Consider the following 14,428-nt stretch of genomic DNA (forward strand, 5'->3'; position numbering starts at 1 on the left):
AGTCTGGGAATCAGATACAGCACGCTGACCCACGGCAGATGCTAGCACAGGCCTTTGGATGAGCACCGACCCATGGGCGAAGTGTTAGTGAAATGGAGCTGCCGATGAGGCACACCTCACATATGTGTCCATCAGGGTGCACTGAGACAAAACGCATTCACCTTGGTGTTATCAGTCATTATACAACCATCCACCCCAGAGTTGCCACATCTTTATTTCCTGTCTTTACAATCTAGGTAACAGAACTTTCCATGGGAGAACTTCTGATGCACTCTACAGTCTCCTGGTTGAATCCATTTCTTTCTCTAGGAAAAGCCAGAAAGGACCTTGAGCTTACGGTATTTGGTTAGTATTCCATTCAAAAGAACATACCTTAAATGAGCCTGGCAACAATGAAGTTAACTGGCCTTGCTAGATTTCCAGGTGTTAGAAGAGATGCTGTGGTGGCCAGTGACTTAACCTAGCCTGCCTGCAACTAGCTAAAACACAGTGGCTTTGCATACTCATTGTCTTGTTATTCCTTCTGCTGCTTGACTCAGCCCAAGAGTAACAGCAGCAGATCTCCACAGGCTATCTGGACACTTGGTATCTTAATGGGTTGCTATTATGCAAAAATCTAATTCTCAGTGGGACCTGGGATTGGAATCATAGGTATGTAAAGATAGTGTATGGTCACAGATGTATACCATAATCTCAACTTTGAGTAAAACAAAAAAGTAGTTCTAGGATCATTTAGAATAGAATTTCTTCATAGAAGAAACAAAACAGAAAAGTACTCTGTATTCACCACAATTTTTGGTATAATGGGGCTTACAGATTTAGAGATTCATAAATTTGAAGAGCTTTGTTCAGTAAGACATTCTTTAACCCTGGAAGAATTTGTATAAAATAAAATTTTTCTTCCCTCTTTTTCTTTCTTTAGTTTTTAAGAGAGCTGTCATACTGGTTTATAAAGAAAACTGCAAACTGAAAAAGAAACTGGTAAGATGACTTACTTTTAATTAGAGCACACTTTCATGGCTGTCTCTTCCTGTAACACTGGACTGCAGAGCCTGTTACGTACCCTGACTGTTGGTATTCTGAGAGGACAACCAAATCAAGTTACTCAGAACATCTCTGAGTCGCTCCACAGAGGGACCATATCTGCTTTTAAGTAGATGTACAAATACTCATGTCAGTCCTACGCAGAAAAGTATTTTATGGCCCTCAAAATGCCCATGTTGTTGCAAACTTGGAAGAATCTGTGTAACTCTGGTTTTCAAATACCTTTTACCTGGACTCAAAACGAACCAACCACAAAGTCTGAACCAAACCCCCAAGTCATAGCTTAGCTCTGGATACCAACAATCAGCAGTAACAGGAGAACATGGATACTGCTGCCTAGATACCTGGGAACTGGGACACTCTGAACCATGACCCTGGCTTTCCCCACCAACCCGGGAGGTCTTTGAAAACTGAGCACACATCTGATTCACTGTGCTGTGACTGCCCATGCCGCTGCATGGATCCCTGAACACAGGAAGAGATGAAGTTTCTATTTGCTGTGCACAGGAGCTTCCTTAACCTTTTCTCTGGGGCCTTGCACCTTTCAGCCCTCCAATTCCCGGCCTGCACACAGCTCTGCTGACCTGGACCCATTTAAGTTCCGCTGGCTGATCCCTATATCTGCACTGCAAGTCAGACTGGGAAACACAGCAGGTAACTTTTGCAGTGCAAGTATTTTAAGAGACTTATTTGAATTGTAGAATAAAGATGTAGAAAGACTAGGGGGGTAAAAAAAAGACTAGGGGATTGTTTTTGGCGTCTTTTATTATAGGCAAGGAAAGTGAAGGTAGGAAAGGTTGTTTTGATGTTTCGTGAAAAGTTTTTGAGAGAAACAAAATACCAATGCACAGCTTTTCTTTCCCAATTACCGCCCTTCATTATTTCATCTGTGTAATCAGTAGTTTTCAAAATTATTCTAATTTTCTTGATTCTTTAAATTTGTTGAAGATTGAAAAATTTAATATTTTACCATTAAATAACAGAAAATTCCTTGAGTATAGCACATGATATTTTAAAAGGGTTTGATCCTAAAAAAATATTCGGAGATGTTTCCAGAATTATGATGTTTGAGACTTCAATTTTCAGCTTCATAAGTGTTCTTAACCATGCATTTTGGCAAAGTTGTAAACTCCTTTGTTTCATTTTTTTTGATGCAGGGACAGAAAATAATTCCATATGGGAGCTGATCCATATAAAGTCGGAAATAGAAGGACGGCCAGAAACCATTTTTCAGTTATGTTGCAGGTATTTCCGAGTTGTAAAAATTAAAACTAATACAAACAGGGATCTTGATGCTTTTTTTTTTTTTTTTTTTTTAAGAGAGTTTTATGCTCCCCTGAATATTAATTTGGTCTCCCCTTGCCCTAAAAGCATGTGTCAGAGTCTAGAAGAATACATCAGTTAGATGTATGTATCCAAATTTTGGACCAAGCACTTTTTGCTGCTTCTCTAAGTGATGAAACCCCAGGTACAGAGGTTGGAAAACTGCTGCTGATCTAGTCTAGGATCTGCAAGGAAGCGCTGAGAAAGGTGATGCCTCACGGGCATCAGGGATGGTACCATGCTGCTTTCCTTTCTCCTACTAGTGACAGCGAGAGCAAAACCAACATTGTTAAGGTGATTCGTTCTATTCTGAGGGAAAACTTTAGGCGTCATATAAAGTGTGAATCACCCCTGGAGAAGACCTGTAAGGATCGCCTGGTACCTCTCAAGAACCGAGTTCCTGTTTCAGCCAAATTAGGTGAGAATTTTGCTTTTATTCAAGAATTTTGTGTTTATTCAAGAAAATTAGGTTTCTTAAAAGAGTATATACTCTTTATAATGTAGCGGTGAGCTATTTCTTGTAAATCATCACAAGGTAACTATTTTTAAGAGACCTAAATATTCCTCTTGCTCCTACTCTTATAAAGTATATCTACATCCACCACCTCATCTTTTTTTTCTCTCACAAGCTGACAGAGGCCAGACTTGGTATCTTATTTCTTTCTTCCACTAAGGATGTACATGAGTCCAGGGACTTTATTTTACTGCAGTGTCCCCAGGGATCTGAACACCACCAGGCATCTAGTTCAATACAATTGTTCCCTCATATTCAACTGCTTTGGAACTCACTGAATTTGGTACTTGACCCATTTTTGGCATGCAAGTTTTATCCCGGCCCTTGTTTGGTGGTCCACCCGTAAGCTGGCACTTGTGGGTATGGACTGCCTTGTGATTTGCTACCTTTCCAGCCGAAGTAATTTGTTTGGTACTCATTGTGCCTTCCAAAATCAATTAATGATGAGAACTGAAATGCCACTGTACTTAATGAATTAAGATCAAGAAACTTCATACTTGCATTTAATAAGTTGGCAAGGAATCATTTCAGGCTATGCCATTCTTGAACTTTCTGCCTGTTTCTACAAGGTCGGCTTCAGTTTTGGAAATTTTTGTATTAGATGTCTTATCTTTGTTCTTGATTTTAGTCTTAAGCATATAACTTCTTTTTGACCATACTCTGACCTCTTCATATGTGTGTAATTTTTTTTCTTTTGTTGAAATAAGCTATGGTTCTCAGAACTAACGTGCTGCTATTCTCTACAAAAACACTAAAATTAAGAGTGCCCTTTTCCCCTTCAACCCAAGGGAACAAAGTTAAACGCAGACACAACTACACACACACACACACACACACACACACACACACACACACACACACAATGTTATTAACACTCCAAAAGTTGGCTGGAAATTCTAGCAGTAACGGTTCTCATGAAAGAAAAAGAACAAGATAAGAAGGTATGCATAGACATATGGTGCATAGACATATGGTAACCTTATCAGATTATACAGTAGTTTAATAAAATAATGAAATGTAGATTTTATTAGTGATTAACTTCAATTTACTCCCTGGAAAAATAATCCTACCCCTTGAGGTAGTTCATAAATAATGATGCTCTGGGGATCTAAAGATACCAAGCTCCTTCAACATATGCTTTCAAATAAAGTTATGTAAAAAACTGCTATGCTTGCAGTTTTTGTTTTTGTCCAAATGCCAGCATAGATGGTAATTAAAGTCAGATGACAAAATTTTAAGTGGTTAACATGTTAAATCTTATGCCTGTGGGCTGGCCTGATAGTTCAGCGGATTAAAGTGTCTGCTAGGCAGGGCATCCCAGATCTCCAGCGCGTGCAGTGCCGGCCACGCCCCTGGGGCATGCCAAGAGGGCAATTGAGACTGGGTATGGTTGCGCATGCCTATAATCCCAGCGCTTGGGAGGCTGAAAACAGGAGGATCACTATGAGTCCGATCTGTGTAGTGAGACCCTGTCCTAAATACAGAAATGACACGATGTAAGCTGTGTGTCACCCAGGGAAATGTGCTTCTCTTTGCAGCATCGTCCCGGTCTCTCAGAGTCCTCAGGACCTCCTGCAGCAGTGAGTGGCCCAGTGAGGGCAGCAAGGCCAACTCACTGGACTCGGACGAGTGCAGCCTGAGCAGCGGCACCCAGAGCAGCGGCTGCTCTGCGGCCGAGAGCAGGCAGGATTGCAAGAGTGCAGCTCCTGCAGTGGGCGACCCTCCTGTGGGTGAGCCCCCTGTGGGCTTGGCAGAATTTCCTGACAGTGTCATCAAAGAGAGTGATATTCTGAGCGATGAAGAGGAGGATTACCACCAGACTCTGAAACGGAGCAGCCCCACCAAGGACATTGAAATTCAATTCCAGAGACTGAGAATCTCCGAGGGGCCTGATGCCCACCCTGTGGAGCAGCAGCCTGGAACGGGGGTGCATGAAGGCCCGAACGTGGAGCAGCCCAAGCTGGTCCGGGCCCATTTCTGCCCCATTAAACGAAAGGCGAACAGCACCAGGAGGGACAGAGGAGCTCTGCTGAAGGCGCAGACTCGTCACCAGTCCCTTGACAGCCAACCTGAAAATATCAACATTGACCTCAATTTTGTTCTAGAGCGAGAATTCAGTGTCCAGAGTTTAACTTCAGTTGTCAATGAGGAGTGTTTTTATGAAACAGAGAGCCATGGAAAATCATAGTACAATTCCATCCAGATAAGGGTTACACTGCTCACTTTTTAAACTGGTGGTAAAGTGAAAATTGCAGAAAAACTATTCATCATTGGTTTTGTGCAGTATGCATTTTCCCACAAAATTGTTGTAAAGATTTAAGTTATTTTAATTTATTGTGGATCAGAAAACTAGATTAAACTTGTCAGAATCTGTAAATTACTTAGTTTGTATCCCTTTTGAGCAGGTATCAAAATGATTTAGAATCCTGAAAACTACATTCTAATTTTAAGTTATGTGGAAAAATGATGGCGAAGTTGTGATTAATAGCTTTCAAAAGGATCATTTTTGTTTTTTCAATCCTCTGGGCATTTTCTTTGGGCTGTTTTTGCTTTATTTAAAATATATTTAAATTATTTTAATGTGGATTGGGGTACAATATGCAGATAGTTCATTTTTGTAGGGTTGTAATAGAGGCTGTTTATACTAAACATGTCATATCTATGTAGTATATATATTAAATGCTTGTACTGTATCTTATATTTATTTTCTCTACCAAGCTGTACAGTAAAAGGAACATAAGTCACCTGGTCACTGGTATTTTATTGTCATTCTGCAAAAGTAAGTGCACACAGAAGCAGCTCACACTGGGATCAACCTGTCTGGTCAAGAGCCCCTAAAGCGGCACCTCAAGTCCGTAACTCCCTTCTTTCTCTTTTGCCTGCGATTTGTCTTTCTTTTGCTTCAGCTCCTCTCTAAAGTTATAACCAAAAAGCTGTGGGTCTTCATCACACATTTTTCTGTATATGTCACAGAGGCTCCTGAAGTGCAGAATCGAGAGCTGGGTGGGCCGAAGAGTGGGATCTATGTCTGCCAACTGCAACAGTCTCGCCGTGCTTTCTAGGCGCCGAGCTTCGGGGAATAACATGCTGAGGGAAAGGGGAAAATCAGCATTCACTTAACTTCTGTGACTCACGGTGCTGTCTCCTACTCTCAATTGAAAATGACACATGCAGTTCCTGGCAGTTGTTCCTTGAGGGTGTGGCAGCAGCAGTGGCTGCCGGAGCCTCTTGGGTTACAGCACAGGCACCAGGAGTGACCCACTGGAGGCAGAGCTAACCCGACTCACAGGGTGTGTCCACAACAGGAAAAACTTTGCAGCACTGATGCATTCTGCTTTAAGGTAAGTTTAAAGAAATAGCTGCTCAGTTGAATTCTTGTAGAAATGTGTATCACCTGTCTTGCATTTTATTTTGGTGTTGTGGAAATTTTTTTTTTTTTCCCTCTGAGTGTCCCTATGTAGTTTGGGCTGGCCTTGAACTCACTATGTAGTCCAGGTGAATCTTGAACTCACAGGGATCCTCCTGCCTCCACCTCCTGAATGCTGGGATTAAAGGCATGTGCCACTACACCCAGTTGACTTTCATTTTGATAAAGCTGTATTATTTCTTATGTAACCAATCTCTAATTTTGATTTCCTAATTTGTACCTTTGGGACACTGCCACAAAAGAGTGCCCTGTTTATCAAAATTACAAAATAGCTGATATGAAAATACAAAGTTATTTTATTTTCAAGCATGTCCCAATCCACCTTAGTTGGAATTAGGCAATTTCTAGCTCTTCCTCAAAAATGAAAAAAAGTAAATATTTTTAATTGATTTAGTCATCAAAGAAGCCACAACAATGAAACTAAACAGTACTTTTTGCTCACACTCTGTACAGCTGTTTGTCATAATAAGAATTAACAGTAGGTCGGCCAAATAGCTCTGAATTAAAACACCTGTAAGCAGGCATGGGGCTGGGGATTGATCCCTTAGCCTGTGGTGCTGATCCCATCCCATGGGGCAAGCTGAGATGGCTTCTGAGACTGGGTGTGGTGGCACATGCCTATAATACCAGCTCTTGGGAGGCTGTAAACAGGCAGATCACTACAAGTCTGATCTAGTGAGACCGTGAACACCCTGTAGACCCTTCCCTAAAATACAAAAAACAAAAAAACAGTAAGCTAAGACTTAACACCCACCATATGAAATCTTCAGGAAGTTTTATAGTTGTAACTTTACAAAACAGCTGCTTAGCCATATCTGAAATAATATCACATGATACAAGGTCATTTCCCATCCCCATAAAGAGAAGTCAAATAGAGCTATGTGTGGAAGTCTTAGGAAATGAGAAAAGTTGCTGTGAAGCTAGATATTGACTACATAATATGGAAGTCCTTTATGCTTTTCTTTCTTAAATAGGCCAGTTGGGTCTAAGTAAACATTCTTTACACTCTCACAACTCACAGTAGGGCTTACAGAGGTGCAAAGGCTTTAAATTATTATGCTGTTGTGCTCCTGCTGTGGGTGGCACATGCCCATGCAAAGTAAGGAGTAGAACAGAGGAGCTCTGGGCTAAGTGAAAATGCCTGTAGGAAGACTGCTGTCATGTTGTTTTGGAAGCTCAGAAGTTATGTTTATTTCTTAGCTAACAGGTGCATAATCACAGCTAACAGGCTGTACTTGTGTGTCTCACTGCCAGGTGGCTTAATCCACTGGTGGGGTACATGTATAACTGTTCCATGCATGATTGGTCCACTTTTAGCACCAGTGGTATAAGATGCCCACTGAGACATGCACATACCTCCTGTGGTACAAGCCACCCAAAAGGACATCATGGACCACCAGTGGTTCACAGCGGCCGGATGATGTTAAAGACTTGGTAACTCAGCACAGAACATGCCTTGTACAAAGTTACCTGAATCCATCTAAGGGTGACTGAGAAGTGGCCTCTTTCATACAGGTCAGCACGAGCCATGAAACTATTTTCAGTTGTACTCTGGACCAAACCAACACAACTTGCAGGTGGCATTTCAGGTGGTTTCGCTTATCCTCAGTGGTAGGCAAGTTTTGCCCATCACAAGATCTTAACTAATTTATGTTTAAGAGTCACAAGATGAAAAAGGAGAAGGTAGCAGTCTTACCTCAGGCCTCGGTGGCAATATTTCCTTCGGAATTGAAATGCATTCTGAACGACTTTTTCCACCAGCTTGAATGGCTGCTCTATCTTGGGCTGTATCAAAGGCATGAAGTGCACCACACCAACGTCCACCTTCAACAGAAACAAGTGTGTATCACTGTGGCATAATGAAACAATTCATCTTTGAAAATCACACGAATATGGGCTGTTAAGAAGAGTTTTGACAAATGTACTTTTCTTTGTGCTTGTTTCCTGTTCCCAGGCTGCATAAGAGGCTATGTTTTGGATTTGAGGTAGCTCAGAAACCCCAGCTGGCTGTACCTACTCCATAATGACATCCACTAGCCCTGGACCTGATGATCACTTAATTTTAAAATGCAGTTTTACAGTGGCCTTTTGCCATGCACTGAAATGCTCATTAAAGTTAGGAGGCACATAGTAGCATTAAGACATTTTAGCATTGAGAAAGAAAATAAGCTGCAACAGCAGTTCTGACTATAAGGCAGACCTTCAAAGCAGAAGGCAGACAGCCCCCTGGGACCACTAAGTGCTAAAATCTGGAAAGAGAATCAATCAGGATACCACCTATATTTGGTACAGACACCAATTACTCAGCTGGGCTGAATTCATCTACATGGTCTTCCACAGAGCTACATCTCTTTCTGGAAGCAATGCTACATGCTCCAGGAGGGACAGGCAGCACTAAAACTGAAAGATTTGTCACTGTTTAACAATATTTATGTTGCTAGCAGCTGCTGAGATTTTTAAAATTATATGAACATAAAACGTTTCCTGTTTCACCTTTCTGTGGAAGGAGTTAGTCTGTGAATGGGTGACAGTGGGAGAAGCACATACACCAAATGCTGAAGTGTGTGACATATCTGGTAAGAGATTTATGACCAGCTTTATCCCCCAAATGGGCTCACATTCAAAGGAAAAATACTGAAAAACAAAGGGAGAAATGGAGTCTAAACAGTTCTGACAGAGACCACCATGACTTGGAAAACGGGAAGTTTCCCCATGACAGACCAAAGCACTGGTCTCCAGGAAGTGTTAAATTTGCTATTTGGAATGTCATTTTCCAAAGGCTAGGAAGGTGCAGTGATTTAGGCAGTATGGCTGTTCTGTTGCTTTTCAAAATGTTTATTTAAAAAAATCCCATACAGGTTACTATTTCTTCTGAGATTTCTCAAAATCCATGTGGCTATATAATTCCTTATGAAAACGGCCGGTAACACATGAAGATGGGAGAGGACTGTTTTTATTTAGGGTAGAGGAAAAACAATAGCCTATGCTGTGGGACCTGGTGGACAAGCAATGAAAATGACCAAATACATGTTGTGCCTCAGGGAGCCACATGGGCTCCTGAAAGCTGACAGTGCTCTTCATGCAGGGGTGACTCGCCTCACAGGCCACCCTTACCCGCTCTGATCTTGTCCCCAGAGTTTTAAGTCACTGAAGTTGCACCTACTGTGGATACACTGCAAGCCTGAAAACACAGGGATGCGAGGGAGGTTCCACATGGGAGGGCAAGAACTACCAGTGGAAGACGCCTTTCTTCACCAACAGTGCCTCCAAATGTCCCCTACTTTTATGGAAGATTGTATGGTGAAACAGTGGTTAAGAACAGTAACAATCTAAATACAGTGTTAAATGCTCTTGATGACCTTTCAAACTGAGTTCTATGGTTTCCTTAATCAGTTTCTTCAAATTTAGTAATTAAGTATTTCCCATAGGAATCTAAGAAGCCAGAACTTTCTTCAGACTTGAATAGTACACACTGGACAGATTTAGGGGTCTTCTGAAAACTGGTGGTCACAGAGTAGACAGGAACTAAGGAAGACAAGAGATTGTGAAGTGAGTTTGGGCTTCGGGATGAGGAGTCCTACTGTAGGGAAAAAAGGTGGTTTCCTGTTTCACCTTTCTGTGGAAGGAGTTAGTCTGTGAATGGGTGACAGTGGGAGAAGCACATACACCAAATGCTGAAGTGTGTGACTTCCCACTAACCCTGAAGTGCCTACCCTCATGCTTCTGATTTGAAATGTCTTTGAGGGCTCTGGGGTTTTCCTCTCAACTTCTCTCCTTCTCTGGTTCCACTCACTTTCTGAGCTTCCTGGCATTTGTGTGTCTGTAGCTCATTCTGCCACCACTGCAGCTCATCTTCTGTACCTTGTCCAGCCCCTTCTACCACATGACACAGTCAACTCTGTCAGGAATTCCAGAGTCACCAGGAGTGAGCAGCCTGCAGGTCTCCTGATAAAATTACGTTCCAGTAAACTAAGGCGTAAGATAAAATTTAATCCTTAAGCAACCCTAAAACCATGAAAACTGACAAAACTCTACATGATGTCCAAGAATTGCTGAGACCAAAGGCGGAACTTCACACATGGGTGTGATCTTTCTTCAGCACAGAGTCTGTCACTTCTGGCTTCCCTGGATTTTAAAATACAGTCTTGTCTTTATTTGCCTGATTTCAGTCCTTTAAGATATAGTTGGTGCTTGCCAGTACAAGTAATTACTAACTTGTTTTGTTTACATTTCTGTAGGTTGAAATCTACATAGCAGTAACCTATGCAAACTATTGCAGAAGAATTTCAAGTTAGAATTCAATTCTGATACCCAGTTAAATTATCTAACACTGTATTGCAGCTAAAAGAAAATGTCTTAACACAGTACTGTACTACTTGGTGGAGGACTCTAATACTCAGTGGCAAAAAAAGCTCAGCCAGTCAGGTTTCCTGATACAGGGAGAAGGGACCCTTCAGTTTACCCTTTCCTCAAATCCTTCCCCCAAACACATTTGTTAGAATTACTCTGAATGATGGAGACCACTGACTCTAGAACCACAGGGAGGCTGCTTAGTAACTATGGTAACAGATACAAAAGTGCTTTTTACTTATAATTGAATGCTTAAAATTATAGCCATTATTTTTTGAGTATAAAGTCTATTAAAAGGTTAGATTCTCCCAAAAATAGATACAAAAGGAAATAGATGCGTTTAAAATATTCCAGCTTAATACTGCCAGCCCCTTTCCAAACTCTGTACATATACCCAAATGACCTAGTAATATTCCAAATTAAGAATATATAATTAAGTTTTTGCCTCTCTGACTTGTCATAATGTCAGCACTGTACCAAACTGACTGCTCCTCCATGGCATCAGCCTTGGTTCTGACAGGCCCAGGACCCACCTTCTCTAGGCCAGTGTCTAGGATATGACTATCAGCTCAGAGCATCACTCGACTCAGAAGTGACCAGGGGCAAGAATCACATCTTAGACACCAGAACTCAGACCTGTAGGATGATGCATTGACCACAATGAAGAATATACAACCTAGTTACTGATCACAAGCTGAAGAGGTAAATCACTGCCACACACACACACATAAGTGAAACAGACTATATTCTCAAGATGATGATAAAGACAAACCAGAAGCAAGAAAAAAGGGTTAGAAAATTACCTTTTAACCAGACAACATACATGCATAAGTGAGAAACAACAGAAGGCATGGTAAGAAAAATAGGCTACAAGGAATACTCATCATAAGGGGCCACAGATGGGCTCCCAGTTCAGAATGTCATGGACAGATTTGGGTGGTCAGGAATGGGAGGCATCTGCCTGGTTTGGAAGGCTGTTGGCTGCATGTGGAGGAGCACAGGACAAGGATTTGGGAGAGTCACACTCTGTCAGGTGAAGGTATAGGTATGATAAGCACTCTGGAGATCTTCAAAGATCTACACCAAGCTAGTAACAGTCTGCATTGGGGCATTTCAGGCCTTGGAGCTGTAATTTCTCTAGGTGAGGATAACAGGGTGGCAGGTTATCCATGCCTAATGACGTGATAATTACGTTTCATAGGAAACTTTAAAAAAAATGTAAATATAGATAAAATTACTTAGAATTGGTTTACCTTGTCTATAATCTCTGACCCAAACCCAATTCAAGGACAGAATTTCAGGTGCAAAAATTTGAAAGCACCCCAGGTATTACAAATCAATGTATTCTGTAAAGATTTACTATACTCTCAGTAGCTAATTATGTTTACAATATGTAGGTTACTGTAAGCATTCTAATTTCTGCAGAACTTTTTCACTACCTTTTTCTTCTATACATCTTTGGTTTCTTCCTTCTTACAATCATGCCAACAGATCCTGGGCAGTCAGCATTCCTTTGCAGAGCACAAGCAGTGGGAAGAACTGGACCTGAGATGAAGAGTGAGCATGAGTAGCAGTGTGAAATGGCACTAAGCAATGCACTGGTGAAGGGAAGCGATGAAGTTTTTTTACTGTGTATTTATGTATGTAAATACATGTATGAGTATGAAAATTATGCATTTAGTAATAATATGAATCAGTTACTCCTGGTCCAGAGGTGAAAAAAATTCAAGGAAGCACGTACTTAATGCTGAAGATAGTAGAAGAGGAATAAAAATTAAAAAACGGATTGGAATTTCCTCTGTTTCACTTAATCTAGAGTTTCTGGATGATCCTGGGGGAAAAGGCTCTTTAAAGTCTTCTCTATTATGCCCTAGGTGTGTGGAGCACAGCAACTAAAGTTCCCAGTGTGACTGTCCTGGGCATGTGCTGTGATAGTCCTGGGTTTTTAGGAGCTACCTGAAGAGCCTTGGAGCTGCCCTGCTGGGACCTCAGTGTGACAGCATACTGGACAGGTGTGACAGTTTGGCCCCTAGTTTTGCAGGTCCAGAAAAACTCCAGAACTCACAACTATCAGCCCTTACAGATGGTTTCAATCTGAATAAACTCTCAAAAATACTTAAAAAAATGCTACTGCTATACTATCAAAAGAAACATAGATGAACATGGATGTAAATATATTCACAAAGAGCCACAACTGTCAAAGGACTAGACACTACCATCTGTGATATGCCTACTCGGTACATCTATTTCCTGTAGTGGCGGATTTTACTATTATTGTGGTTGCACTATGCCAGGGATTCAGTGTGGATATAGTCATAATGGCTACTGGCCACAGCCTGGGAGACTGAACTGTGTATGCAGGGGACTGGGTTTCTGAATGATGTATCAGCACCATAGCAGCTCTTTTGATGATGTTTTTCTCAATCATATGTGTCAATGCTATCCTGTTCTGTCATCCTCTCCTGTTTCTGACCTGAAAGACTTTCTGCCTTTTTAAAGGTGAAAAGGATGGCTGTCATCTTTTACAAGTTGACTCTACTATTTTTTGGCAGAACCGGGGATTGAACTCAGGCCCTTGCGCTTACCAGGCAAGTGCTTATTCTACTGAGCTATCTCCCAGGCCTCTTACTCTACTGGTTTAATTCATGGCAGTCTAGGGGGTGGGAAGAAGATGTTACCATTCTCCTTATCTATCACCAGAGTTACAACAATGAATAGGAGAAACACTTCCTAGTAATTCTTAGTTCTCTAATTTGGCAAAATCACAAAGTCCATAGGAAGCCACCCAGGAAGATCCTAGAATGAGGACTAGGGACAAGATGAAACAGACCAGCTAGGTAAAAGAGCATAGTCCAGGAGAGGCCTGGACAAAGTTGACTGCTCACAACCTCAGATAAAGCAGCAATGAAGACCAGTCAGAAGATGCTTGGCTCTTCCAAGAGACACATAAAGAATATGCTAGGGCAATAACAACAATACATATGGATGCTATGTATGAATTTGAAAACACGCAATTACAATACAAATGTTGCCACAAAATTCAAAGACAATACTTTAAAGTTATGTAGTGAAGATACACAAAAACAATCCTCACAATCCCTTCTCACAGGAATAAAAAATAAGGTAACAAATAGCAGAGTAAATGAAAACGAAGCCTACAGGTATAGACACATAATTGCTTTGCTATGAAAGGCAACAAAACCAGTAAGGCTTCCTAAAACATTTAAGAACACAAATTAAACCAAGTAATATTTTTCACTTATAACGGTCTTCACTATTAATAGCTCATCTACAAACTACCCACTTTAGAAATTAAAGTCTTTAGGCTAGCCTACAGCATCACATCAAAGTGATCACAGAGATGGAAAACAGATCATGATCTGTCAGTGCTCAGAACAGATACTGTTTGTTCATTTCCTAACACTGGGTCACAAGTCAGGTCACCTTAAAATTGTGGGACTAGGATAGGTAACAACCTTACTTTGAACTATCATTTTCAAGGTTGAAGAGACAATTTTTAAAAATGTTTTACATAGAACCTCAACTTTTCAGTACAATTGGGCAGCATTTGGAAAAAAACAGAATCACTTGGCATGCTCCTAGACTAAATTTAATCCCAGGCCAACCGGTAAAATGCTGGAGCCCAAGCCTAAGTGTTGGGGATTTTCCAAAGCTACAGATGTGTAGGTACTACATGACACCTAAGATCTAGAGCCAAACCTCAGCTGCTTCCCTTACTGAACACTCACTGTTGCTTGGGAAAGCATCAC

At 41.2% G+C, this 14,428-nt stretch overlaps 2 protein-coding genes across 2 annotated transcripts in view; one reads left to right on the forward strand and one right to left on the reverse strand.

Moving 5' to 3' along the window:
* Tiam2 (T cell lymphoma invasion and metastasis 2) overlaps positions 1-5,643 on the forward strand; it is a 128,490-nt gene extending 122,847 nt beyond the window's left edge. The window contains exons 22-27 of the mRNA XM_023712191.1: positions 237-345; positions 923-981; positions 1,593-1,698; positions 2,202-2,289; positions 2,631-2,785; positions 4,420-5,643. Coding sequence (XP_023567959.1) covers positions 237-345; positions 923-981; positions 1,593-1,698; positions 2,202-2,289; positions 2,631-2,785; positions 4,420-5,069 — 1,167 coding nt within the window. The 3' untranslated portion in view covers positions 5,070-5,643. The remainder of the gene's footprint in view (positions 1-236; positions 346-922; positions 982-1,592; positions 1,699-2,201; positions 2,290-2,630; positions 2,786-4,419) is intronic.
* Tfb1m (transcription factor B1, mitochondrial) overlaps positions 5,626-14,428 on the reverse strand; it is a 63,745-nt gene continuing 54,942 nt past the window's right edge. The window contains exons 6-7 of the mRNA XM_004628561.2: positions 8,005-8,132; positions 5,626-5,968 (exon numbers count right to left, since the gene is read on the reverse strand). Of these exons, the coding sequence (XP_004628618.1) occupies positions 5,716-5,968; positions 8,005-8,132 (381 nt within the window). The 3' untranslated portion in view covers positions 5,626-5,715. The remainder of the gene's footprint in view (positions 5,969-8,004; positions 8,133-14,428) is intronic.

Source organism: Octodon degus, unplaced genomic scaffold (assembly GCF_000260255.1).
Source record: "Octodon degus isolate 3935 unplaced genomic scaffold, OctDeg1.0 scaffold00024, whole genome shotgun sequence".
Classification (NCBI taxonomy): Eukaryota; Metazoa; Chordata; class Mammalia; order Rodentia; family Octodontidae; genus Octodon; species Octodon degus.